The sequence below is a fragment of the Carassius gibelio genome, chromosome A3 (genome assembly GCF_023724105.1).
Source record: "Carassius gibelio isolate Cgi1373 ecotype wild population from Czech Republic chromosome A3, carGib1.2-hapl.c, whole genome shotgun sequence".
Classification (NCBI taxonomy): Eukaryota; Metazoa; Chordata; class Actinopteri; order Cypriniformes; family Cyprinidae; genus Carassius; species Carassius gibelio.
Window position 1 is genome coordinate 27,132,591 of NC_068373.1, and position 27,538 is coordinate 27,160,128.

At 35.2% G+C, this 27,538-nt stretch overlaps 1 protein-coding gene across 6 annotated transcripts in view; it reads left to right on the forward strand.

The window, feature by feature from the left end:
- The window catches only part of LOC127954596 (phospholipid phosphatase-related protein type 5-like), a 36,146-nt gene that overhangs the window by 4,899 nt on the left and 3,709 nt on the right, over positions 1-27,538 (forward strand). For 2 of the 6 annotated variants that reach the window (XM_052553396.1, XM_052553397.1), the window contains exons 3-7: positions 6,631-6,819; positions 23,077-23,197; positions 23,283-23,533; positions 24,528-24,704; positions 25,249-25,376. In XM_052553396.1, the coding sequence (XP_052409356.1) occupies positions 6,631-6,819; positions 23,077-23,197; positions 23,283-23,533; positions 24,528-24,704; positions 25,249-25,376 (866 nt within the window). Of the gene's footprint in view, positions 1-6,241; positions 6,820-23,076; positions 23,198-23,282; positions 23,534-24,527; positions 24,705-25,248; positions 26,960-27,538 lie in introns of those variants that run through there. The other 4 variants (XR_008153403.1, XR_008153402.1, XM_052553395.1 and 1 more) reach the window with 4 other exon arrangements.

A 27,538-nucleotide genomic window follows, 5' to 3' on the forward strand; every position in this document is an offset into this window, starting at 1 on the left:
TTTCTATATTTTATAATAATTTATATAATTCCTATTTTTTGACAGCAGCAGTCATATATATATATATATATATATATATATGTTTGTGTGTGTGTGTGTGTGTGTGTGTGTGAGACCCCGGACCACAAAACCAGTCTTAAGTGTTGGTTTTCTGAAATTGAGATTTATACATGCTTTCTACTGATGTATGGTTTGTTTGGATCAGACGATATTTGGCTGAGATGCTTCTATTTGAAAATCTGGAATCTGAGGTTGCAAAAAAAAAAAAATCATTCTACTGATAAAATCGATTTGTCCAAATGAATTCTTAGCAATACATATTACTAATCAAAAGTTTTTATATATTTATGGTAGGAAATTTACAGAATACATTCATGGAACATGATCTTTACTTAAAGCTGCAGTAGGTAACTTTTGTAAAAATATATTTTTTACATATTTGTTAAACCTGTCATTATGTCCTGACAGTAGAATACGAGACAGATAATCTGTGAAAAAATCAGGCTCCTCTGGCTCCTCCCAGTGCTCCTATTGCCATTTGCAGAAAGTCAGTCGCTCCCGGTAAAAAACAACCAATCTGAGCTGCGGTCCGTGACTTTGTTTGTGTTCAAAATGTAGAAAAATGAACATAATAAGCGAGTACATCATGAATCCATTTTCCAAACAGTTTTTAGCTTGTCCTGAATCACTAGGGTGCACCTATAATAAGTGTTTATATTCAGACTATTTTAGATTGCTTCGGGGGTACCACGGCGGAGTAACCCAGTACCTTTGTGATTCTTCACAGACATAAACAGAGAGAAGTAGTTCCGGCTACAATGTTCTTCTGCAAGAAGTTCTGTTTATTAACCGCTAGAGCGTCAAAAGTTACCGACTGCAGCTTTAATATCCTAATGATTTTTGGCATAAAAGAACAATGGACAAATTTAACCCATACAATGTTGTTGTTTTTTTTGGCTATTGCTAAAAATATACCCCTGTGACTTAAGGCTGATTTTGTGCTCAAGGGTCGTGTATATGAATGTATAGCAGTCATAGTGTATATAAAGTGTATATTTTGTGCTGAGATATAATGTAATTATTATTTCTATGATTCAGGTTAGAAATAATTAATTTCTAAACGTTTCATTGTTTGTTTCTTGAAGGATGGAAAGATAATGGACTGAATTGTGTGTGTGTGTGTGTGTGTGTGTGTGTGTAAATGTCACGTGCGCATCACAAACACATCACTACACTTGCCTCCACTGTTGTTACTATGGATACCAGTCAGCTGGATCTCTATCCTGAGTGATAAAAGCTTCTTCTTTTGCTATATCCTTTTCAGATGCTCTCTCTCTCTCCCACATGTGTACATTTTCTCATTGCTGCTTTGTTGCCGTAATACGCCCGCACATGCATTCACACATATACAGTATTGTGCTCTTGTAGCATGCATATATATATATATATATATATATATATAATTTTTTTTGTTTTTGATAAGCCACAGTGATGTATTTATTTATTGTGTAGCACACTGAATGATTGCTATGACTCACTTCAGCAAGGAAAAGCAAAAAGCTGAGAATATGAAAGAAACATAACACAGCCAGTTATTCAACATAACGGGGGAAATCTAGGGCCTGGCCCTTTCAGTGCTTCACAGAAAGAAAGAAAAAGATTGTCAATAAATATTATAGAATTAATAATTTGTAGAAATGTTGAAAAATGTTAGTCCTGGTCTTTTATCATGCTATAAAGCAAACGGTGACCACGAACACACACACAAAAAAAAAACAAAAGCAAACAAACACAAAAGTAGCATGAGCATTATATCTAGTCTTCACAAGTCGAACAGTATTTTTGTGTGAATCTGTGAAAACCATTATTCACTGACTGTCTTTCACTGTATCCCAGTGTCAGTGATTATGTCAAATATAGTAAAGTTTAAAATATGATGACAAAATTGTCATTTTTATGAAATTGTGGCCTCAAATTTGCTTTGTACCGCAAATAAAATCCAGCAGAGGGCACAACATTTCAGCAGGTGCTTCAGTGACTTTGAAGAGAGTTAAAACTTTATTCACATCAGTTTGGTTTATACTTAAATTAAAAATATGAGGTGAAATCATTAAGTTTATCAATGGATATGAAGGTTTGTTTGTGTGTCTCTGTGGGTCTGGTTTTGCTTATATTGTGGTAAGCAAATACCCGTAAAGATAGTAAAGCCTGATATTAGCTACATTGTTATGTTGAGGGCAATGGTTTAAAGGGGGCTTTAAAAGCATTCAATTAAAGTAAAGGTAAAACATCTCTCCATCAGTGGATCATTGGTAGTGAGCGATGACCCATCTAGTCTCTCTGGCTCATTTGACAGCAGCATGGAGATCTACAAACGTGCTGGAAAATGAAAAGAATAAAAAAAGAAATATTTTTAAAAACGAGTTTACCACTTGAACTGGCAGGTCGCAGATGAGCATTGTTGGAGCTGTGCAGTTTGACTCCGTAGGAGGATAAAAGACCAACAGCGGGAAGGCAGAGAAACAGTGTTGATCTTGATGGATGAAGGAAGAGAAGAGAAGACTTGTAGAAAGAGAGGAAGAACGGCACAACTTGGCAGCGTCCTAAACGACTTGAATTTGCTGGAGTGACTTCACAGCGGGATAATGTTTATTTACAGTACACCTGCTGAAACACAGGCTGTGGTCTCTTAACAAGCCGCTAATTGTGAAGCAACAACAAACCTGTTGAACCATTACTTGTTTTGTGCAGTAAATGCTTGAATTATATTTTATTTAAGACTGTTGGATCTATATCTATCCGATCTGATATAGGTTTACTGCTCTTAACTGGTGTAAGATGGTATCCCAAATTTTTACCAAGCTGGTTTTCAGCTAGAAATGTGTCCAAAACCAGCTCCGCCTAAAGATATTTGCAGGGCAGCTAAAACTGTATTTATTAAAGGGTTAGTTCACCCAAATATTAAAATTATGTCAGAACCGAAAGAGAAGACAATGCTGAATAAAGTCGAAATGTTTTGTTATTTTTGGACCAAAATGTATTTTTGATGCTTAAACAAATTCTAACTGACCCTCTGATGTCACATGGACTACTTTGATGATGTTTTTCTTACCTTTCTGGACATGGACAGTATACCATACACACAGCTTCAATGGAGGGACTGAGAGCTCTCGGACTAAATCTAAAATATCTTAAACTGTGTTCAGAAGATAAACTGAGGTCTGACTGGTTTGGAACAACATGAGGGTGAGTCATTAATGACATAATTTTCATTTTGGGGTGAACTAACCCTTAAAAGATCATATTTTTGTGTCTGTTCATGATAATAGAGTACAAGTAAATGGTACATGGCATCGTTCGGTGCTGTTTAGTTCAGCTCATCAGGCAGAATAAAAGCCCTTAATGAGCTATGAATAAGAGGAGAGATGAGCTGTCACTCAAAGGGCTAGACAGCCTTCAGTGTCTGCCAGCGTGAAGAGAGACAACTCTAAAAATACTCTGACAGACTCGACTGTCCCATTAGAGCTGAGACTTTTGAATGAATTTCACAGTCCAGCTGCAGGATGCTCTTGAACCCTGAATCAGAACGGGGTCAAATCTCCAGGGAGTCGTACCTTCCCAAACAGGCTGTGAAACAGATCTTCGGTTCACCACGTTCTTCCCGAAATAACAACACATCTGTCATCCTTCATTTCTGAGAGCGGTGAATCTTGTCCTTTGGAAGTCTCTCTCTCTCCGCTGTCCTCTAAACACAATCAAGCGTGTCCTCCGCAGCGCTCCTCCAAACCGTGGAGTCACCTGTCAGCTTTGCTTACAGTGATGCTGTGGTTAATACGCTGAGGGTCTCTATTGATCTGTCTCAACTTGTTTGCTGTATGGGCCACAATATAGAAGTGCATATATTACAGAGCAAATATTCATAAGCATCTGTGACACATATTAACCTGTCGTCTTTTGCTCATGTCTTCCACATCTATGCACTCTTTATATGAGTTTAGCACAGCAGATGTACTCCTACAGTAATGTCTCCAGGATACATTTTAGACTGCTCTGAACTTTTATCTCTTGCTAAATGAGATGATGACAGCAGATTAATGTTGATTTTAGCTTGCTGTGGAGAAACATGTTGCCATATGGAACATCCCTCCTCCTCCTGCTCTCTAATTAGACTTTGAGTGAACACGGAGTGATTCTGGCACAGTGCGTTTAATGATCGCTTCACAAACTCCTGCCAAATAAAAGCAGCATGCTCCAGTGAGATACTATTTTAACATTTGAGCTGAATATTTCCAATGAATGATCAGATGTGCATGTTAATAAACTACATGTTTGGTATGTGTTCACATACTCATGATATTATGGAGAGAGCAAATATTTTTACTAAATATGTACACTACTGTTTTATAAGATTTTTTAAAAAGAATTCTCTACTGCTCACCAAGGCTTTAAAAAAAAATTAATATTGTGAAATATAAGTACAAATGAAAAAATAATATTTTTTTAATATATTTTAAAATTAGATTTTCATTCTCATATTCTAAATTGATACAATAATCAAGTAATTAATACATTTAATTAAATCAATGTTGAAAACTGTGCTGCTTAATATTTTTGAATAAAATAAGTTTTATTTTCTTAAAACAAACTCTCCCTCTCTCTTTCGTATGTGTGTGTGTGTGTGTGTGTGTGTTTCACACATTACATCATTAGTGATTTTTGCCCCATCGTTCACCACGAATCATCTTTAAAGCTCCAGTCTGTCCCCTGGTGGACACTTACAGCATTGTATTACACCAAATGCAAGATCGTTCTTTTATCTGCTTTATATTTCCTGTGAAGCTCCTTTATAACATTGTGTGTTTTAAAAAGCACTATAGAAATAAATACATTTCTGCTTTGCTGTTATAATCTACAATTATATTCAGGCTGTATTTTTAGGAGACTAAGTGTTGCAGAACATTTTAACCCTGCAATGTTTTATTCTTCACCATGACAGTTAAATGCAACAGTATTTGAAAGGGGTTGAAAACACTTGACTGAGACATGGGTCAGGGTGTGTGTGTGTGTGTGTGTGTGTGTGTGTGTGTGTGTGTGTGAATGTGGCTGTCTGTGTGGGTTGAGAGATCAGGGTGAATAATCCAAGTGCATTTTTCATGCTTCAAGTACTCAGGAAACAAGGATTATGCACAGAATAAAAAACATGTATTGTTTTATACAGCGTCCCCAAAATGCATTTGGACACATATCACAGTTAAAAATGTCATCTTTTCTCAGAGCTACTACTTATTATTGTTCTTACTCTGTCTTTTAGTGATTTTATTTGATATATTTTTTTAATCTAGTATAAATTCATGCATCGAGTAAGGCTGAGATTGAATAAAATATAAGCACTGCATGTGTTAAGGGTTCAATTAAAGGGGAACAGCTCATGATCCAGTGTTTTCAGCGTCTCAGAGCAGATCTGGTTCACAGTAAATGCTGCCCTGCACAAACTCATTTCTGCATTTGATCGGAGTTTGGATCGCTGTAATGTGCATTTGGGAATGCAAAACATAAAAAACACAATAAAATCTAAAACCGATAAGGTTTTAAAATTGTTTAAAGTTGAATTTCTATACTCTTTTTCTATACTTTTTTTTTTTACAGTGATATTCCAATAGTAATATTAAAAAGCAGCCCTATACTGCATTTATTTTCTAAGTTGTGAGTAAAGCAATGATTGTTGAAGTATGTTCGAAGAATGAGTTTTCCTACAAATCTGCAGGCTTTTTTCTATGTAATTAAAACTTTCTGAATGAAAAGTTTCTTAAATTCAAATTTTATTATTTTACAGTAAAATATTATAATATAATTTTTTTTATGTTGTTTTGTTTCATTTGGTTGTAGGAATAATATTATTTGGTATACTGATATATAACCACAAATTATACAGCCCCACAAAGAAGCAGCAAACCTGTTTTTTTTATTTATTAATTTTATTAATTTTATTATCAGAATAATTAGAATTTATTTTTAACCACATTATACAGTCTTAAATTGTAAAAATGCTTTTCATTTCTTTTTTTCAAGGTTGTAAATAAAACAAAGATTATCTAAACATGTTTTACAAGAAAATACAATTTCAGTTTTTCTACTTTAAAATAGACCTATCACTTATAAATCAATGTGTTACTTGCCGTTTGTGTGTGATTCAGTGTTTTTTAGTTAGTTAATCCGCGGTTAGCTTGTGTCAGAACGCGTTGTCTTTATTTAGGTTGAATGAGAAACACTGAATGAAGGCGAGCTTCTTTTGTAAGTCGCTTATGAGCGTGTTCACACCCTCATTGTGTTTCACACTCATCCCAAATGTCACTTGCGCGCACGCGGACACACGCACGCAGCCGAGCCAATTTGTGTCCACTCAGGCTCCAATCCCCGTTGACTCTCGCAGCACCGGTCCCCGTTTCCCTCTCTCCTCTCGCTCGCTCTGTGCGGATCTCCTCTCCTCGCGGAAGAACAGCATGCAACGCTCTCAGTATCACGAAGCCGGAGCGTTTGCGCGCGTGCGTCTCTGATTGTGCGGTCGCGCGCTGGCTGTGGCGGAGCGACTTGTTCTCTGGTTGTAACGCGTGGATCATGTTTTATTTTCAGCTGGTGATCATGGCAGGCACCGTTCTCCTGGCGTACTACTTCGAATACACGGACACCTTCCCCGTGCACATCCAGGGGTTCTTCTGCTTCGACAAGACGTTCTCCAAACCTTACCCCGGACCCGAGGAGAGGAGTAACGTACCGCCGGTGCTCGTGTACTCTCTGGTAGCCGCTATTCCCACGATAACCGTGAGTAACCTGTGCCTTTCCTTCACTTCTCTGTGTGCTTGTGGGCAGTGATGATCAGCCTCAGCTTGGGTGATGAAGAATGAATCATTCATTATTCATTATAGGCCTAGTATTTTTATGTAACATTCTTATAACTTTATTTATTAATAATAATAACTATAATAATAGTTATTATTTTATAGTCAAATTTCTATGTAATCAAGTAATTTTATCAAACAAGCACACTGACAAACTGTGAAAAAAAAGTAATAGTAATATAGCTAAAATCAGGTTTGATTTATATAAAGTTCTATATTTTAGGACTACTATTATCTATTATATATTTTATACATAATACATTTTATGTATGAATAATATATATGATGTATATATTTGTAGAAATTGTGTTGTGATATTATTTACAATTTAATTAAACCATTCTAAACACTAAAAAAATCATTATAGTAATGCAAATATAATCTAATTCTCATTACCATAATAGATATTCATTCTTTAAATTTTAAAATATTTATTAAATGATAATAAAATTAAATATTTACCATTTAAATGTATGTTTTCTATTATAACAAAAGTGTAATGCATAAATATAACATGCATTATAATAAATTAGTTCATAAATAAAATTGTATAATGAGAATCTACTCTAGATCACAATTATTGAGAAAGAAAATGTAGAAAATTCTGACCATATTAAAAGAATAATAATTTGGTAGACTGTTGTCTAAAACAACTTTTTGGATAATTTAACAATTTTTTTAAATAATTCTGATAATTTTATGACCTGGAAAGTCTTTTTTGTGTAATTTACAATGTGCCAGTACTTATTTAATCACCGGCTCTAATTTCTCAATAGTTTCTCATAGACAGCAGTGAGATTAAATAGAGAAGGGTTTGTTTTGTCTTGTGTGCTTCTCAGATGTTTCTCACTCCAATTATCTAACACCTGTCTCAGCTGATTTTTTGCATTGGTTTAAAGTTTGATGCATCAGAATAATTAGATAAACCTTGACTTAAACTAAAAGCTTAATCCTTAGTGGTGCAATTAACTCGACCTTAGGGTATTTATGGGGAAACATCTGAGATCAAGTTAATAAATGAGAGCTCCAGTGAGGCAGCTGTAGCTGGATGTGAGGGGTTTGTAGGTGATGCCTTTACTAGTGTCTCACTGCCACGTTGTGAACCGGAGGCAACAGATTGCAGGACCGCATGTATCTACCTCCCTGCCTTTCTGAGTCTGTCAGAACCGTGTGGTTCTTCGTGTGTGTGTCTGTGGGCCAGCAGTAGATCTGAAGCCTGGAGAACAAGCTTCATGTTGAAGCGTGTGTGAGTGTCCTGGCAGAGCAATAAAAAAACATGCTCACACAGAAAGTACAGCCAACTGAAGATGCATGAAATGGAGGAGTTCTGTTAGATTCTTAAATAAGGGAAAGTGAAAGGAATCGAGCAAGGCCTAGAAGCACAGGCAGAGGCTCATTTGGAGATGTTATGATGGATTGAGAACAAGAGAGAGAATGAAATGTGCAACATCTGGTGCTTTCGTCCAGCGGGACACGGTCACTTTCTGTTCAACACAGAGTCAGACGATCATCCATGTCCACATCAGACTCCGGGGGTCTCAGGCTCTTTAATTAAACTGGTCCATCATCAGAGCTGTTCGCTTCATCACAGACCACACAAGGAGACAACACTGATTCATATTATATATCTATTATATGTTATAATGGTCAGTCTGTCACTGAAAATGCAGTGCATCATTTATCAATTACAGAATTTGATCTGTATATATCCTTATTGCTATAAAATAAATCTACATAAAAATAATGTAAATAATGTAATGTAAATAAATATATTACATAACTTTGTTTATTATATATATATATATATATATATATATATATATATATATATATATATTGTTTTGCAAAAATGGAACAAATGTAATATAAATTACACACACACATATAAATGTATATATATATAAAAAAAAATTGAATTCATTTTTACGGTTTTCCATTATTATTATTATTATTAACAATGCAATTTATAAATATATAAAAAATTTATAAATAAAATAACCACTAATAAAGATCCAAAAATTATTATTATTATTATTATTATTATTATTATTATTATTATTATTATCATCATCAGTACCAACAACTGTCATAATACTTATATTGGTACTGTGAAAATTTCAATACTATTTTAATATATAATAATAGTGATGATGACAATTATCTATCTATATAGTTTATCTATCGAAAAAAGTCAATCAATAAAAAACTTAAAAATAAATCAAGATTACATAAGTGTGAGCATGATATGATGACATTAAGATAATATTTCTTAAGATTAAGAGACATATTGTTTGGATCTTTATCAGTGGTTTTATTCATTTGTTTATTATTAATTATAAATGGCATTATTGTTAATACTAATAAATAGAGCAAGAAAGCTCCATTCTTTGGCAGCATAATAATCAGAAAAAGGAAAAATATTATATCTCTCACTGTCTCTCTGTGATTTTGATTTCTGTCGTCTTTTCTAGGTTCAAGCTGTAACCATTGAAGCCTGAATGACATTCAATGTACAGTCACTAATACTGTGACTCTGCACATCTCTCACCTGATGCTGTTCTGAAGAAGCCTAGGCATTATTCATTTTTCTACAATCTGATCAGAAACCATTAGACAGAAAGCTTCGGTTAATATCTTGTTTGTTTCTACACTCAAAAAAATGGTTTTCCGGCACTGTTCGTGGTCCGTGTATCATCCGATCATTCAATTATTCCATTTAATCTGGCAAACCAAAAAACGAAATAACGAATCAATATTTTGTTTTTCTGTTTTTCTGTATGAACCAAATATGAAAAACTGACGTTTGTTTCATTGCTTTCAGCTCGAAACGGGAAATATAATAAACAAGGAAACCAAAACGAAATAATGGATCAAATTTACGTTGTCTCAATTTTTCTTTATCTGTGTAGCAGGTCTAACTATTTCCCACGGTGCCGTCCTGCTTGCTTTGCGCATGCGCAGTGGATAGTTTCAAAGGAATATGCGCTCACTTCCGCATATTCCTCGCGGGGATAAAGAATACGTTTTTTTTTTTTTTAACGATCACAGGCATAGTTACAGTATGTCCAATAACAATACAACACGCTATAATAAAAATCTGAGATGGTTTAAATGTCCTTTGAAATCACGCTAACCACTTGTTTTGGTATGTGGGGCATTTTAAGTAGATAATTAATTATTAAATACTATCTATCTATCTATCTATCTATCTATCTATCTATCTATCTATCTATCTATCTATCTATCTATCTATCTATCTATCTATCTATCTATCGATCTATCGATCTATCTATCAATCTATCTATCTATCTATCTACATACACACATACAATACAAATAATAAAAAAAATAATTGAAAAAGAATACAGAAAGCTAGTGTTGAATGAAAAACTAGCAATTAGAATAAATAAATAAAAATGAGATAAAATATAATTAGAACAGACAGTGCTAGAGTTCGAGGGTCAAAGATGAAAGAGATGCATTTTTAGATGTTTCTTGAAGATGCGTGTACTGCATGTAATATATATTTAGCTTTGCAATATAAAAATTTAAAAAATGTAAAGGTAACAATGTAATTAAAAAGGTAATGGTTGATATACTGTAATAATGTTTGTAATAGTATTTTACCTGACAATTACTGTATCAGTTAAATATATTACACCCTTTTATTATACTGAATTTATAGAAAAGAACACCTTTATTGCACAGATGTACTTTGAAATGTAAGTTCTAGTAGCAAAACACACTTACAAACAGTTCTAGTGCACATGTAAACAAATACTGTATTCACAAAAATACGAAGTTAAATATTTACATTATTTTACAGTTACATTGCAATCTGTACAAATAAAACAAATTAATTTATTCCTTGTGTTATGTCTAAACCTAGCATCAGCTTATCTACTGCTGTGTGCCGTTCTTCAGTTATCAAATTATTGATGTAGTATCAGGGTTGAAATAACTATACACTTAGTACCTACTGTAAATCCATGGCTTTATCAGATCTCGTCTGAATTGGCAACAAGTGAGCAGAATTCTGCTGCCTATTTCCTTAGGTTGGAAAGGCAGCAAGTGAAAAATTATATTTAGCAGCTATGTAGGAAAATAACTAATTACTTTAAGATAAATGCAGATCTTTTGCTTTAATGATTTGTATTCTTCCAAACTCTGCAAGCAGACTTTTTTTTTTTTATTCTTAATTCTCACATAAAATAAATGAATAGCCTAAATAAGCCTTTTTTGTTTTTGTGAAGCATAAAATCAGGGTTTCATCCCCATCTTTTTTTATTTAATTTTGAAATCTGAAAAATGAAATTAATTTACTTCAAACCTGCACTCACCAGAAATTATTCTATCAGTGTCATTTTCTATCACAAATCATTTTTATTAACCATGTAAACAGAATGTCGTATTAGGCCTAAATATAAAACCCGATTCCCCAAAAATTGTGAAATTGTGAATAAAAACAGAATACAACATAGATGACATATCAAATGTTTAAACTGAGAAAAGGTATCAATTTAAGGGAAAAATAAGTTGATTTTAAATTTCATGGCATCAACACATCTCAAAAAAAGTTGGGACAAGGCCATGTTTACCACTGTGTGGCATCCCCTCTTCTTTTTATAACAGTCTGCAAACATCTGGGGACTGAAGACAAGTTGCTCAAGTTTAGGAATAGGAATGTTGTCCCATTCTTGTCTAATACAGGCTTTTAGTTGCTCAATTAGGTCTTCCTCTTTATGATGCGACAAAAAAGATCTGGACTGCAGGCTGGTCATTTCAGTCCTCAGGATCCTTCTTCTACACAGCCATGATGATGTAATTGATGTAGTATGTGGTCTGGCATTGTCATGTTGGAAAATTTTTCTTCCCTGACAGAGACTATGTCTGGATGAGAGCATATGTTGTTCTAGAACTTGGATTTACCTTTCGGCATTGATGGTGCCTTTCCAGATGTGTAAGCTGCCCATGCCACACACACTCATGCAACCCCATACCATCAGAGATGCAGGCTTCTGAACTGAGCACTGATAATAACTTGGGTTGTCCTTGTCCTCTTTAATCTGGATGACATGGCGTCCCAGTTTTCCAAAAAGAACTTCAAATTTTGATTCGTCTGACCACAGAACAGTTTTCCACTTTGCCACAGTCCATTTTAAATGAGCCTTGGCCCAGAGAAAACAGCTGCGCTTCTGGATCATGTTTAGATATGGCTTCTTTTTTGACCAATAGACCTTTAGCCGGCAGCGGTAAATGGCACGGTGTATTGTGTTCACTGACAATGTTTTCTGGAAGTATTCCTGAGCCCATGTTGTGATTTCCTACAGTAGCATTCCTGTATGTGATGCAGTGCCGTCTACGGGCCCGGAGATCACGGCATCCAGTGTGGTTTTCTGGCCTTGACCCTCACACAGAAATGATTCAAGATTCTCTGAATCTTTTAATGATATTATGGACTGTAGATGATGATAACTTCAAACTCTTTGCAATTTTTCTCTGAGAAACTCCTTTCTGATATTGCTCCACTATTTTTTGCCGCAGCATTGGGGGAATTGGTGATCCTCTGCCCATGTTGACTTCTGAGATACACTGCCACTCTGAGAGGATCTTTTTAAACCCAATCATGTTGCCAATTGACCTAATAAGTTGCTAATTGGTCCATTTAACTTTTCCAGCCTCTTATTGCTACCTGTCCCAACCTTTTTGGAATGTGTAGCTCTCATGAAACCAAAATGAGCCAATATTGGGCATGACATTTCAAAATGTCTCACTTTCAACATATATTATCTAGATTCTACTGTGAATAAAATATAAGTTTATCAGATTTGTAAATTATTCCATTCCCTTTTTAATCACAATTTGTACAGCGTCCCAACATTTTGAGAATCGGGTTTGTATTTATGTCATCCTTAATGTTAAATTCTTAAATGATAATGTTAAATTGGAATACATGTAATAATTAAATCAGTATTAATTAAGCCTTCAGAGATAGCTGCGTCTGAAGTTGATTTTAGATGTATTAGGCCTGTTTACAGTTTAATGCTGATCAGAGGTCTGTACATGCCTTTACATAGCAATTACAACTGTATAATGAAATGAGAGAAATGTTTAATACAACATTTTTAACACAGAAATATGTAATGACAAAATGAAATGATAGGCCTACTTTATGATACTTATGAAAGTAATTATCACCACTAGGTGTCAGTAAGTCACTGTGTTAATAAAGAAGCACTTTATTCAGTCTATTCATCCAAGATTCAGATTCTTTCAGGAATAAATTCAAGTGTCTGTGTTTAACAATTTGGCACTGAACTGTCTATAATAATAGGTCTTTCAAAGACTGATTCATATCAGGATTCAGGAATGATACATCACTCTATACGCTTACTGTGACTTTGGTTTGATGAAGTCAAGAAAATACCCCCCACCCATTCTCATCTGAAAACTACTACTTCACACAATTTTACTGTAAAAATAATGTAAATATGTAACTTCACATAATTCTGTACATATTTGTTTACATGTTTGCATTTAAATAAAGAAAACACTTGTCCCTCTACTTGCTCTCTGTTCGTTTTCTATCTAGGCTACTTACATAAGATAAAAAACAAAACACTTTCTTTATATATTTTAAATATTTATAATATAACTATATTCTAAACCATCTGATTTTTATTATAGTTTGTTGTATTGTTATTGGACATACTGTAACTATGCCTGTGATCGTTAAACAAAAACGTGTTCTTTATCCCCGGGATGAATACGCGGAAGTGAGCGCATATTGGTTAGTCTACAGTATATAATGTTCCAGATATAATTGTTTGCGCTCTGTTTTAACACTGGGTTTTGTTATAGGCATAAAATATTTGACTGAAACTGGTCTTTTAAAATCTGTTTGCATGAAATTTAACTTTGAAATATTTTAAATGTTGCCCCGCCTTTTACTTCTCAAACCTCGTATTTTCTAAGATATAATGCTGAGAAAACACGGAGGAACTTTGTGCTTCGCGAGTTACCCATCGTGTGTTGGGCGCTCAGCGACCGGACCTACTCCTTTGAAACTATCCACTGCGCATGCGCAAAGCAAGCAGGACGGCACCGTGGGAAATAGTTAGACCTACTACACAAATAAAGAAAAATTGAGACAATGTAAATTTGATCCATTATTTCGTTTTGGTTTCCTTCTTTATTATATTTCCCGTTTCGAGCTGAAAGCAATGAAACAAACGTCAGTTTTTCATATTTGGTTCATACAGAAAAACAGAAAAACAAAATATTGATTCGTTATTTCGTTTTTGGTTTGCCAGATTAAATGGAATAATTGAATGATCGGATGATACACGGACCGTTCGTTTTACACATATATGTTTTGTTAAAACAACACAAATATATTTAGTTTTCCGACAAAACACAATTGTATTGTGTTTAATCAACTTAAAATGTTTAATTTTAAATTTTACTTAATTATCAATCGTTAAAGTAACGTAAAGGGTTTAATTTCGTGATTCAAAAAAAACCGGAAGTGACGATTTCCAACGCATTTGATGACGGTGTGGAGGGGAGCAAGAGGTATCAGTCAGGTAAGAACATCTAAAGTTTTTATTGTGTTAAGTCAAAGTCTTTAATTTCTCTTAGAGTTTCTGTTTTGAGGTGCTTTTGTTTTGCAGTCTAGTATTGTGTAATCGGTTTATTGCACCGTTAATAGATGATTTTGAAGCGTTGGGAGATGTGAAAGCGCACGACTCTCTGTAATGTATTTACTTTAGTATATATATATATATATATATATACACTAGGGCTGAAACAATTACTCGACATTATCGACAACGTCGACGATAAAAATAAAATTTTCAGCAAATGTTTTTGAGTAACGTTAGTGGTTTGATCTCGTATCTGCCTGATTTGAAAGCCTGCATTAATGCAGTTTGACCAGTGTGGCGCTGTAGCGCAAGATTGTAATACACTCTCCTGATTCAATTAAAAAGAAGAAGATAGCACTTCAGTTTGAGGCAAACCGACCCGATCCGAACCTTGGATGAATATGTAAATATATACTGCACGCCTTCCTCTCAATAACTGCATAAACACAACAAAAAACTGACCGCGATGTAAAAGCAGCTCTTAAGAACACAGCGATGTGGATGTTTGCACGAACTCTGAGGTTCTCCAGGCACTCCAGTAAAGAAAAGTCCAGTCACGTTTATTTATATAACAGTCCTTTATGCAATCGATAGCTTTTCAATATTAAACATGAAAATACAGAGTAAGTGTCGCTAGAATTATAACTTGATTTCCTGTTATAAAGCAGCTCTCCAGTGTGGAGCTAGCTAATAATAAAATCATTTTATAAGTGGGGGAAATATTTCATTAAAGTCTTAGTTCTGCGCTAGATCAAACCAAACTGTTTTGATTATCATAACCCAATAAGATATTTTAAGAGAGATTGTATTTATTAATAAAATGTTTATCCAAAAATAAAACGTCCTATCACTTACCTTTACTTTATATTATACATATGGCTTACAATAAGAGATGTTAAGAGACAGAATGATTTGTCATTCAGCTACTTCCTCATATAACTAATCAAATGGCGAATAGGAGTTTCTCTCTTATCTCATTTTGTGTGCCAAATATATTTGTATAAATTAATTGTATTAGTAATACATAATGACTTTAAAAAGTGGAAGTAATTACCTTTATTTGTTATAATATGTATATTTTAACTAATTTAAAAAGATAAATAATCAATAAATGTCCAACCATGAGATGTTGACCGAGTTTTGAGAGCCCTGGCTCAGCACAGTGGGAGTATTTGAAGCTTTGTTTATGAACATGGCGGTGTGGTCATACAATGAGTTTAAACCGGACACTACTCTGAGCTGTTCACATTATACATATGCTCCAGATATGTAATCAGGTCCTCCTTTAGGAATGGTAAACATGACACTATTCATCACTCACACAAATAAATCACTTAATATTTTGATCATTGAATTGGTTTTTGCTGTTCAATTTTTTTTTTTTTTTTTTTTTTGTAACACATTGCACTTCATGTGTACAGGTTTGTGCAGAATTTGAGACATCCAGAATTACCATAGGCCCATTAGAATCAACAATCTTTGCCAAACTTGATTCGGACTGCAAAATTTACGAAGATGTTTTCATACTGAAGAAGAGACCTTGGACAAATACTGAAACCCTCTTGGTGCCCACTACACAGGTAAGAACAACTGCACTCAACACAACCTTGTTTTAAAACATTATTCTCTCACTGGTTACTGGAAATTGACAAAAAAAGACAGATAAGATAAGGTTTATTAATACAATAAATACAAAATATGTGGTATATCTATAAACTGATAGATTTATTTTGATGCAAGGCAGGGGTGTCCAGACCTGCTCTAGGAAAGCCAGTATTCTGTGGGGTTCAGCTCTATCACACCTGCCTGGAACTTCAGGTAAGACTTTTTTGTTTTAAAATTCCCAAGAACCTTGATTAGCTGGTTCAGGTGTGTTTAAATGGCTAGATCACCCAAAAATAAACATGTCATTATTCACCCTCATGTCGTTTCAAACCCGTAAGACCATCATTCATCTTCAGAGCACAAATTATGATATTTTTTAAGGATGCCCCGATCATGATTTTTCATGGCCGATACCGATTTCTTTTACAAGCAAACTGGACGATTTTTTTTTTTTATCTTTAAGCAACAAACAAGAAGGAAGGACAGTCCACAGTCTACAGTCCAAAATTGAGGGAAAGCTCAATAAAGCCCCTTTCACACTGCGATTCCGGCAAATACAGATCCCGTAACGACACGTGACATCAGGGCGTGACGTGTAATGTACGAGTCGAAAACATTAGGCATGTAATACTTTCACTGAATCTGGCGAACGATCTCAGTGTCACCGTGGAAAGTGAGGAACTAACTGATCTCTGCTTCATACAGTTTGCACTTTTTTTTTTTTCAGTGAACGTTGATCTTCCTTCAAAACAGCCAGTAAAAGAGTCACACGATAATGTCATCACTACGACACGGCATTAGATCTGGCTTTTGTTCACACAGCGCTTGAACCCAGCAATGTTACTACGTCCCCGACCCGAGTTCAATGCTGGAATCAATCCCGGGATGTGTTTGCTTTCACACAGAAGTAATGTAGTCGGAGCACGCGGGCGCACTTCCGGAAAAATCGGCTGAAAAAAATTCCAAAGACCGGCCGATTACCAATTGCGTATTTAAAGCAAAAACCGTCTGGTTTCCAATTTATGGCCGGTCAATTGGTGCATCCCTAATATTTTTATGAAAATGCGAGAGATTTCTGAACCTCCATAAAGGCTGCAATGCAACTGAAATGTTCCCAGAGTCATAGTAAGGACATCAGTAAAACAGTCCATGTGGCATCAATGCTTCAACCACACTTTTACAAAGGTACAAGAATACATTTTGTGCAAAGAAAACAAAAATAGCGACTTTAATCAACAATTCTTCTCCAAATCACATATTCTGCCATTATGGACAGTAACAAGAGGCATGAACATTGCTTTCCTCTGCGTGTAATCAAGGCTCAGTGCAGGCGTGTTGTAGGTCAGCAGCACCATGTGCATGAATTATTTACGTGCTGTTGATAATGGTGGAAGATGCGATTTGGAGAAGAATTGTTGAATAAAGTCGCTGTTTTAATTTTGTTTGCACAAAAAAGTATTTTTGTTTACTTTGTAAAATTATGGTTGAACCACTGGTGTCACATGGACTGTTTTACTGATGTCCTTACTATGTTTCTGGGTCTGGGAACATTCCAGTTCTGTTGTTAACCATACAGGGTCCAGATGTGTAACATTTTCCACTGTAATGTTTGTTAGAATCCCATCTTGACTGCTTGCCTGGATTTCCCATAAGAAGATGAATGACTGACTTTTTTTCATGTAATTTTAGAAAAAAAAAACAAAGGCTAAATTTTGTTGTTTTCATCTTCAGACTAATGAAATTGAAGTATCCAAATGAAGACCCTAGCAGTATGGAGTATATGGTGAGTTCAAGGTTAATAAATTATTTGTTAAAGTTAATACACAATAATTTGAGTTCTCCATGCTTTTAAATACTTCTAGGATACAGAGGTTGGCAGCAATCAGGAGGTGATCCAGAAGACTCATGGGAATCTATTTGAAGCTGCATCATTGAAGACAGTCCAGCAGATGTTGGCGTTTTAAAGGATACAGTCCTTCAGGACCTATAGCAGTTTACAGTCTGCAAAACCATGATGCTGGGACTGATATATGGACTGAACTTGAGCAACCCTCCTGAACTCAGGTACACATTTGGAATACTGAAGAAGTTATTTCTGGAGCCACTTCCTGTTCCTGGAATAAGGTTTGATTGGTTGCCCATGAATGCCAATTAGAATTGTATTTGCTATTTTGTGTAATTTTGTAATGTGGTTTAAACTGTATTTTACTGTGTGTAATTATTTATTGCTTGTTTAACAAATACACTTTGATCATTTGTGACATCTTGTCTTTTGTCTCATTACAAGACAAAACATACAAAAAATGCTTTGTTGAAGGGAGTAACTTCAAAAATAAAATATTGTGTTAAAGTAACTAGAACTAATTGTGTGGAACCACTGTCCATAATTGAAATGAGTAATTTGAAACAAACCTCCTTATGTTGATAGAGTGAAACAAATTTGGCTAGATTGTAATAAACCAAAACATGTTGAGTTAACTTAACCAGTTTAAGTTGAAGCAAAGTCAATAAATTGAGTTGGTTGAACATTACTATTTCACATAGATTCTACCTCATTCAGTTGTGTTGTCACAACACAAGGAGTTTGCATAGATTCAAAAAATTCCATTAATGTTATCAAAACACAATTTGGTTGTGTGGAACCACTGTCCATAATTGACTTAAGTAAGTTTAAAGAGTCATTTTTTTGAGTGTAGAGCTTGCGGGACAGGTCAGATGTGAACGCATGTGTGTTTGTGACATCTTGAGCCCTGCATCACTGAGAGCTTTGATTTGCTGCTAAGATAATTTCAAGCAAACACTGAGAGCCCTGAAGCATTTATTTCTCAATAGTCCAGAGAAATGGTTTTCTCAAGGAAATATCAAAATAATAATTCCCTCTGATTCACATCCACTCACACATGTTGTGTAATTCATACTGAGAGCAGCGAGATGTTGGTTCAATCTGGTTTGGTCTCACAATGCTGATGTGATTTGCATTTTTTTTTTTACAACTTTCAGCTCTGAAATGAGTTTTCATTCCCAAACAGTCAGCTTGTTAAGTCATTTTCATCTTTATCATCTACCGACTAATCCATTTAATATAACGAAATATTAAATTTATTCCATTTATAGTCAGATTTTTGTCTAATTGGGTTTGCATGGCTTACAGATACAAGTGCTTAATAAATTAATTTGTGTGTTTTATTTATAATAATTCTAAAGAAAAATTGAGTTTTCGTAATTTTTTACTTTATTTAAATTTGATAGATTAAGAAGTGAACTGTTTTTAAATCATTTAATTGTTCATAATAATATTAATATTATGAATAACTCATATTATTTATATTTTACGTTTTATTTTTAAATGGTTGTATTATAATAATTATAAAAAATATATATTTTAATTGTATTTTGTAATTTTAATTTTAATTTTTACATTTTATTTAAAAGACTATGAAATTATCAAAATGTAATTATTCAATAATATTAAGAATAATACATATAAATTAAATAATAAAAAAAATTAAATACTCTTCTTAAATTATAAATTTGTAAGGTTTTCTTTTTTTTTTTTTCTTTTTTTTTCAACGGGGACTTTTCTGAAAGAATTGAGAAACCCTGTCCATGCAAAGCATCTCAATGTCATGACCAGCTTAAAGAAATTAACGTCAAAGTAAAGATACCTTTTTTTTTTTTTAACAAGGATATCAAAAAAGTATTTTTACATAGACAAACTCCAGCAACAGAAATTACTTTGGTATCACTTTCTTCAGCCAAATAAACAAAGTAAGTTTAGATTCACTCATACAAAAATGTGATTTTATCAAAGGGTTCTGCAAATTCTCTAGTCAATTCTAGCCTAGAGATTAGTATATAATGCAGCAAAAAATGAAAGAAAAGTGTAAGAGTGTTTGCGGTGCTGATGATTAATGTGATGGGAATGGAACATGACACAGACTGATGAAAGAAAGCCAGAGATAAACAACAGCTCTGTACCGCATGATCAAAAGAGCCAGACGCTAATCAAAACTAAGTTGTTAATAATTAATGATGGGCTTCTCTAAAAGTTGAAAGTTACAGGTTTTGTTTTCTGAAAATGTGATAGAATGCAATATCACTCACACCAGTAACCTATACTCATATTTACCCCCTCCACCCCCCAAAAAAAAAGAATCACATTTTGTTTGCAGCCTGAAATGAAGATAGACACAGTTTTTGTTTTATTCAGCTGAGATCTTTATAACAGTATTGCTAATACACTAATGATATAATTATCAGTTGTCACTCTATATTTTTGTCAATAATATGCCTTAACATGATATTTTAATGCTTTAGATGATATTAAATGCAGTTTTATGATTAAAGCTCTTTAGTTTAAAATATTGAATGCAATGCTTTTTAAAACTGACAAAGTGGTGACCTGAACTGTTTAATCAGAATATTTAGAGTTATGTGCTTTCATATCTTGAGGTATAACTATTCTGAGGATGTTAGTGCTCTGCTCGTGTATGAGACAGGTCACTAGATCGCCACACATTCATTTATCAGCCACATACACCTGCTTTATGTTTCGGTGTGATTCGAGGTGTAAATTGCATGAAAACAGTCTAAATATACTCTTTTGATGGCCAGAGGGAGGACTGGAGAGTGTGGAGATGCACAGTGATGCCACCTGAGAAACTGCAGCAGATGGCACCGGCTCCTCGACATACGCCTGAACTGTGCAGCTCTCCGTCGTGGCATGAACGTCAAGAGTCCGTTCAGGATCTGTTTTGTGTCGCTATAAGAGAGATGAAACGCAGTAAAGCAGCTTTCAGGCTTTCATTCTGTTCCATCACACAACCATAGCTTTGTTTTTTATTTAGAAAAGAAACTAATGCTTTTATTTAGCAAGTATGCAATAAATTGATCAATATATTGTCCATCTATTTTAATAGAAGAGGATGATTTGTTCCTTTTTTTCAGATAATTAACTGTAATTTTTCATATTTAATTTGTATCAAATTGTAGGGTGGGGTTTAGACATCGATTCCCGCCCTTTGACACTTTCCTTCCCCTATTTGGGAGTCATTGTGCTGTTGAGATCTGCTTTATATTGTATATTTACATTAGAAGCATATGAGCCTAATCATCCATGACAGACTGAAAGCAGATAAGAAAGAAGGATCTAGAAACGCAGCTTTATCTGATCTAATGGTGCATTATTCACTCTTGAACTGATGTTCACAGTCTCACCAAAACACACAGAGAATTAGACGCACATCCTCAATTCACAACATCATCACAGGCGGCTTTTAAAAAAAATATTCACTCAAAAATTGGAAATGCAGTCACGCTTCCTGCGATCATTGCGCCCCCTCTGAGCTTACTCTTGATGTATGAGTCATATGGACTGAGTGTGTGTTGATCGTTTTGTGTGTGTGCTCATGACTGATGTCACACTCTTGTCAGTCTGTGTCAGCGGTCAGGTGTTAAACTGGGTAATGTGTGAGGTGAATGCAGTGTCCCTGTCTCTCTCTGACGTCTCTCTCCGTCTCTCTGAGTTAAAGGGAATGGATTTGATGTGGTGTTTATGGTCTCTGGTTCTTCTATCACTGTCAGGGAAGCACTTGTATAGCATTACTGCTCAGATGTTTAGTTCAGTGGTTCTCATTTTACAAGTGGTGACCCAACACAGTACTACAATTATTTATCATATTCAAGTAAATTAAAATTCTGATAACATATTTCGATAACATAATTATTTTTTACACTACTTTTAGCATTAAATCACATTTTTAGTTATACATTGTCTTTATAATTTGAGTGTATTTTATATATATATATATATATATATATATATATATATATATATATATATATATATATATATATATATATATATAATTATTATTATTATTATTTTTTCAGTACTGTTATGTTCTCCAATATATTGGACGTCCCATGCATTTTTTTTACATGACTTTCAGTGTTCCTTCACTTTTTTTATTATCTCCTCAACATGGAATGAGTAGTTTTAGTTTCTCACTTTTGTAGTTATATAACATCATCTTTATTATTTCAGCGTATTATTATGTTTCAATTTTCATGCATCCTGTTCCAAATATTTTTTTTTCTTTTCTAGATTTTTTTTTTACATTCTTCATAATTTATTTGAATAATCTTCTTATTTTAATTTATTTTAGTCTAATGCATCTCATCCCATCCATCACTTATTTTTTGTTTTACATGCTTTGTAATTTGTGTATTTTATTATACATTTTTATTTTATTTCCTTTTCAGTACAAATATGTTCTCCAGTATACTGAACATCCCAGATTATTATACACATTAAGACAAAAAATGGTCTTTTTAAAAGTTTTCTCTCCCAGTCTGTTTTTGAAAAGATTTCTAAACATCTTTGGAATTTTTTATGGTTTCATGCTCTCTAAGCCATAAATATATTGCACAAAACCTATTGTGGTCAACACAAACCTCATTTATTGCAAGTGAGCCTGTATTTAATGTAATTTAGGTATTTTCTTTTCCCTTACATAGTTTTGTTCATGGTTTTTAGCTTCTACCATAAACAACAGGCAAAATACTACTACAGTGCATTACTATTTTCATTGCAAACAGACATATTCACACACAGTATGAGTATTTAAACACCTAAAGAAGTGATGTGTGCAACACCTCTTACTTTGCAAAGCAGAATTAATCACAATGGTGAGCTGTTACTCATCTTAACTGTAAGCAGGGAGATCAGAAATAATGAGGATCTGGTGTTGGCATTTGAGAACAGTGTAAATGAGGGACTATTAGCGACTCGTGATTTTTGAAACTCCTGCTTAGCAAGAGTAGGCGCATGTTTCCCGCACTCGGATTTCAACCAAATGGAGCATCAATAATGCCCAAACAAATGGGGTGGTGGATGTTTGTTTCATTGGTTGTTTCTTCTTCCTCAGATTCTGGCTGGTGAGGTGATGGTGTTTTTCGGGAGGTCGGAGGGCGTGCAGGAGAAGACCATAGTCACAGCCGACTGCTGTTACTTCAACCCTCTGCTGAGACGCATCATACGCTTCCTAGGTAAAAAAATAAATAAAAATAATTGAATATAAAACCATTTTTACATGTTTTATATTCAGTCTTTGGTCTCTGTGCTGTCACTCAGGTGTCTATACCTTCGGCGTGTTCACCACCACCATCTTTGCCAACGCCGGACAGGTAGTAACAGGAAACCAGACGCCTCACTTCCTGTCAGCATGCAGACCAAACTACACAGCACTGGGCTGCCATTCCAACCTCCAGTACATCACAGAGCGCAAAGCCTGCACGGGAAACCCCCTCCTAGTAGCATCTGCACGGAAATCCTTTCCCTCCAAAGATGCGGCCCTCAGTGTTTATTCTGCAGTCTATACAGTAGTGAGTATAAAGAACCTACAGGTACTTAATGATGTGACTGAATCTCATATAATGCACTAACAGACAAACAAGAGAGCAGCTATAAATCTCTGGAGCAATCTCACAAACACAAAGGACACAAAATGTGATTGTTAGCCCATGTTGATGTTTCCTGGGGTTGTGCAATTATATCGTTTTCTTTTTGAAAAGTCAGCAGTCAACCTGCAAAGCTTTGAGAAAGAGCACTTCATATTACTGTGAATTTCAGTGTTTAACTGGTCTAGTTGGTAGACTGGTATGGCCATGTCACCAGTAAATTATTAAAACTGGTTCAGCATGTTTTTTCTGGTGAATCTGGTTAAACATAAATGTGTTGGTGGTTAAAGTCCAATTCACAATGCACTAAAAGATGCAGACCAGCGAGTACAGTACGTCACTTCTCAGACATTTCAAGATCAACAAACGCTGTTGCAACATGTTCAAGCACCAACCAATGCAAACACACACTGACAGGGATAACACACTGATCAGACAAAACCTGACATTTGTGTCTGTTGTCATTTGTCAGCGTCTATTGGTGCAGTGTGAATTGCCCTTGAGATTGTCTAACAGGTGCCTTTTTTCTGTTTTAGATTGTTAAAGACCATTTCTAGCATTTCAAACCACAGTTATGAGATATATATATATAATATATACATTACACACACACATACTGAGAACTACTGTTTGGGTTTAATAGATTTTCACAGTGAAATTTTAAGAATATATAAGAATATATTTAGAATATATTTATATAGAAAACGGCTATTATGAATTGAGTCACACTTTAGTTTGGGGACCAATTTTCACTATTAACTATGACTTTTGCCTCAATAAACTCCTAAACCGTGGCTTATTAGTACTTTTTAAGGTAGTTTTTAAGTTTAGGTGTGGGGTATACTGTATATATATATATATAATCTCTTGAAATAATAATGAATCAAACTTGTATCAGTCAGTCTGTCTGTGCTTGCAGATGTACGTGACGTTGGTGTTCAGGACTAAAGGGACGCGTCTGACCAAACCCACACTCAGTCTGACTCTGCTGTGTCTGGCCATGCTGGTGGGTGTGGTCCGAGTGGCTGAATACCGAAACCACTGGGCCGACGTCCTCGCTGGATACTTCACCGGCGGAGCCATCGCTGTCTTTCTGGTGAGAGCGTGAGGAGTGTGATACAACAACACTGAAAGGAAAAGATAATCACATGCAATTACAAGTGATGTATACTATACATATATGAAAATAAATGCATATACACTACTGTTTAAGAATTTGGGGTCAGTACGTTTTTTTATTTATTTAATTTTGTTGGGTGGGCAGGCACAATGAATTGGTCTAAAGTGACTGTAAAGACATTTATAATCAGTCCCTCCAGTTTTTAACGATTGTGTGAAAAACACAACATTTAAAAAAGTCACTTTTTTTGCAATCCTACATAATTTGCCATTTCACCACAAAATAATCGCAAAAATTAAGGTCTCAAAAAAAATTAAATCATATCTACTAAGTGAATTAAAACAGTTATTAAACATCTTAATAATGTTTCACTATATTACTGTTTTTGCTGTATTTTCTAATCAAATAAATGCTGCCTTAAACATAAGAGACTACTTTCAAAAGCACTATAAAACCCAATGTCTCCATCCCTTGCTCCACTGCTTCTTCTCTTCATCTTCACTCTCTCTCCTCTCTCTAGGTGATGTGTGTGATCAACAACTTTCAACAGACAAAGCCCCCACCCCCGCCGGTGCGACCCCAGCGCCCTGAGTCTGTCCTGGGCATGCCCATGGTGGCGCTGCCCTGCGTAGAGAGTCCACTTGAAAAGTTAAGTGGCACTCAGGTAAGGGGTGGGAGCGGGTTAGTGGCAGGGCTGCACACATAAGGGGGATGGATTACGCCCCACCCAGTGGACCCTAATGTGACTCCCGAGACCCACTCAGCCCTCCTTCTTCCTTTACTAGCATGTCCAACCTGCACAACCCAAACACCAACCACAGTTGCTCTGGAGGATTGATCGGCTAAGAGACGTTAGATTACTTTTATAACTAAGGCCTGGTTCACACGGGACGATTTTAAAATTGTCGGCAGATTTTCCAAACCTGAGAGACCCCACACACGGCGATAAAAAATCACGGGTCTAACAGTTTTGGTCGCTCCGTGTGTGGTGTGCAGCCACACGGCAATATCAACACATCACACACGAACCGATTTGACTCCCGAGCATTCCCAGGTCAGACGGGAAATCTCGCAAAATCCCTCGAGATCAAACGTGACTTTAGAGTAAACAATCATGGCGGACAAAGAGGATGCAGTGGCCATTGTTTGTGCTTTGTTTTTAACGGGGAAAAAAACATAAGAAAAATAAGAAAAGGCGATGGTCAAAGAGGCGGAGACGACGCGAGCATGGACTATACTTGCTATATCATGATATGGAGATAAGTTGTTGTTTTATCTCATAGAAATGTTGTTACGTACTACACAGATTAATAACCGTTGAAATAAACGTTCATATATTAGTTTCCATGTGCTCTGGTGGACTGCAGTTGTGGATGTAGTTATGCCCATCGACTTTATTTGTATTTGTTATATTATATACGCCGGCTGTTTTGATTTTGTTTCCCGGTACTATCACTGCCTCGTCACCTCACTTTCTGATTGGCTACACGCCACAGTCCACAGGCTGCGTGATTGTTTGTCCTCGGGGGACACCACACACGAGAAGAAATCGGGCAAAATAAATCCAACATGTTGGATATCCCCGATTTGAGATCGGAGCGGTCCCGACATTCTTCCGAGCAGAGGAGATTAGTCTTAACACACCACACACGGCAGGAATATTTGATCAGATTATTTTACGATAATCGGAGCATCCTAAGATTGTCGGAAGTGCTGAATCGGGGCTAAAATCGGCCCAATTATCCTGCCGTGTGAACCAGCCTTAAGAGTAACTAGGACGCAGCTGAATGTTTAGGGCCATTAACTCATTGATCCCTCAGTGGCTTGATGGGAATTCTTTAAAGCAGATGTACCTTTACGAAAAAGCAAATGGACTGTGTAGCATGAGGAACTACAAAGACGGAAGGTCGTTAGATGGTGCATTCTGGGAAAAATGAGCACAGTGTGAGTTTCCCTTCATAGGCCACACTCATCCTCCTCACTTTTGAAACTACTTTGCTTTCTTTTCTTCTCTTTGTCACCTCGACCATACAGTCATCCCTTTTCTCCCTCAGTCTTAAATTTTATTTAGTGATGCACCGAAATTTAGGCAACCAAAAGGAGGGGTCACCGAAATCATTGACCGAAACAGTGATGTTTAATGTCCGATATCACGTTTTGACTGTCAACATCTTTTTCCTGCACACAACGTTATGAAAGCCTATTCCCGCCACGGAAGAAAAATAAAAATGGTAATAACGACTTACCTTCACAAGTCAGATTTTTTTTCTCAGAATGAAATAATTAAAAAAGTAATCACGACAATCAAGACAACTTTTTTTTCCTGTAATTCTGACTTTTTTTCTTGAAATTATGAGGGGAAAAAAAGATATAAACTTAAAAGAAAAAAAATAACTTAATTGTGAAACATAAATTCGCAATTGCAAGAAAAAATGGAGAATTATGAGATATAAAAAACAAAAGGTAATTGCGACTTTTTTCTCTCAACTTTTTTTTTTCTCTCAAGAATTTTCTTGAAATTCTGAGGGGGAAAAAAAGTCTGAATTACAGTTCTGACAAGGAAAGTCTTAATTGTGAAATATAAACTCGCAGTTGCAAGAAGATAGTGAGAATTGTGAGATTGTGAATTTTCAGCTCAAAGTTTTGACCGTTTTTTTTTTTTTTTTTGAATTGCGAGAAAACATAATTTGTAGTGTGCATGTTATCCAATAATCGCAATTTTACATTAAACAGAGTCTGAGCTTTCCGTTTCAGTAAATAATGAATTTCGGTGCATCAATCCGAACACAGTTTCCACCTTCCAGTCTTGG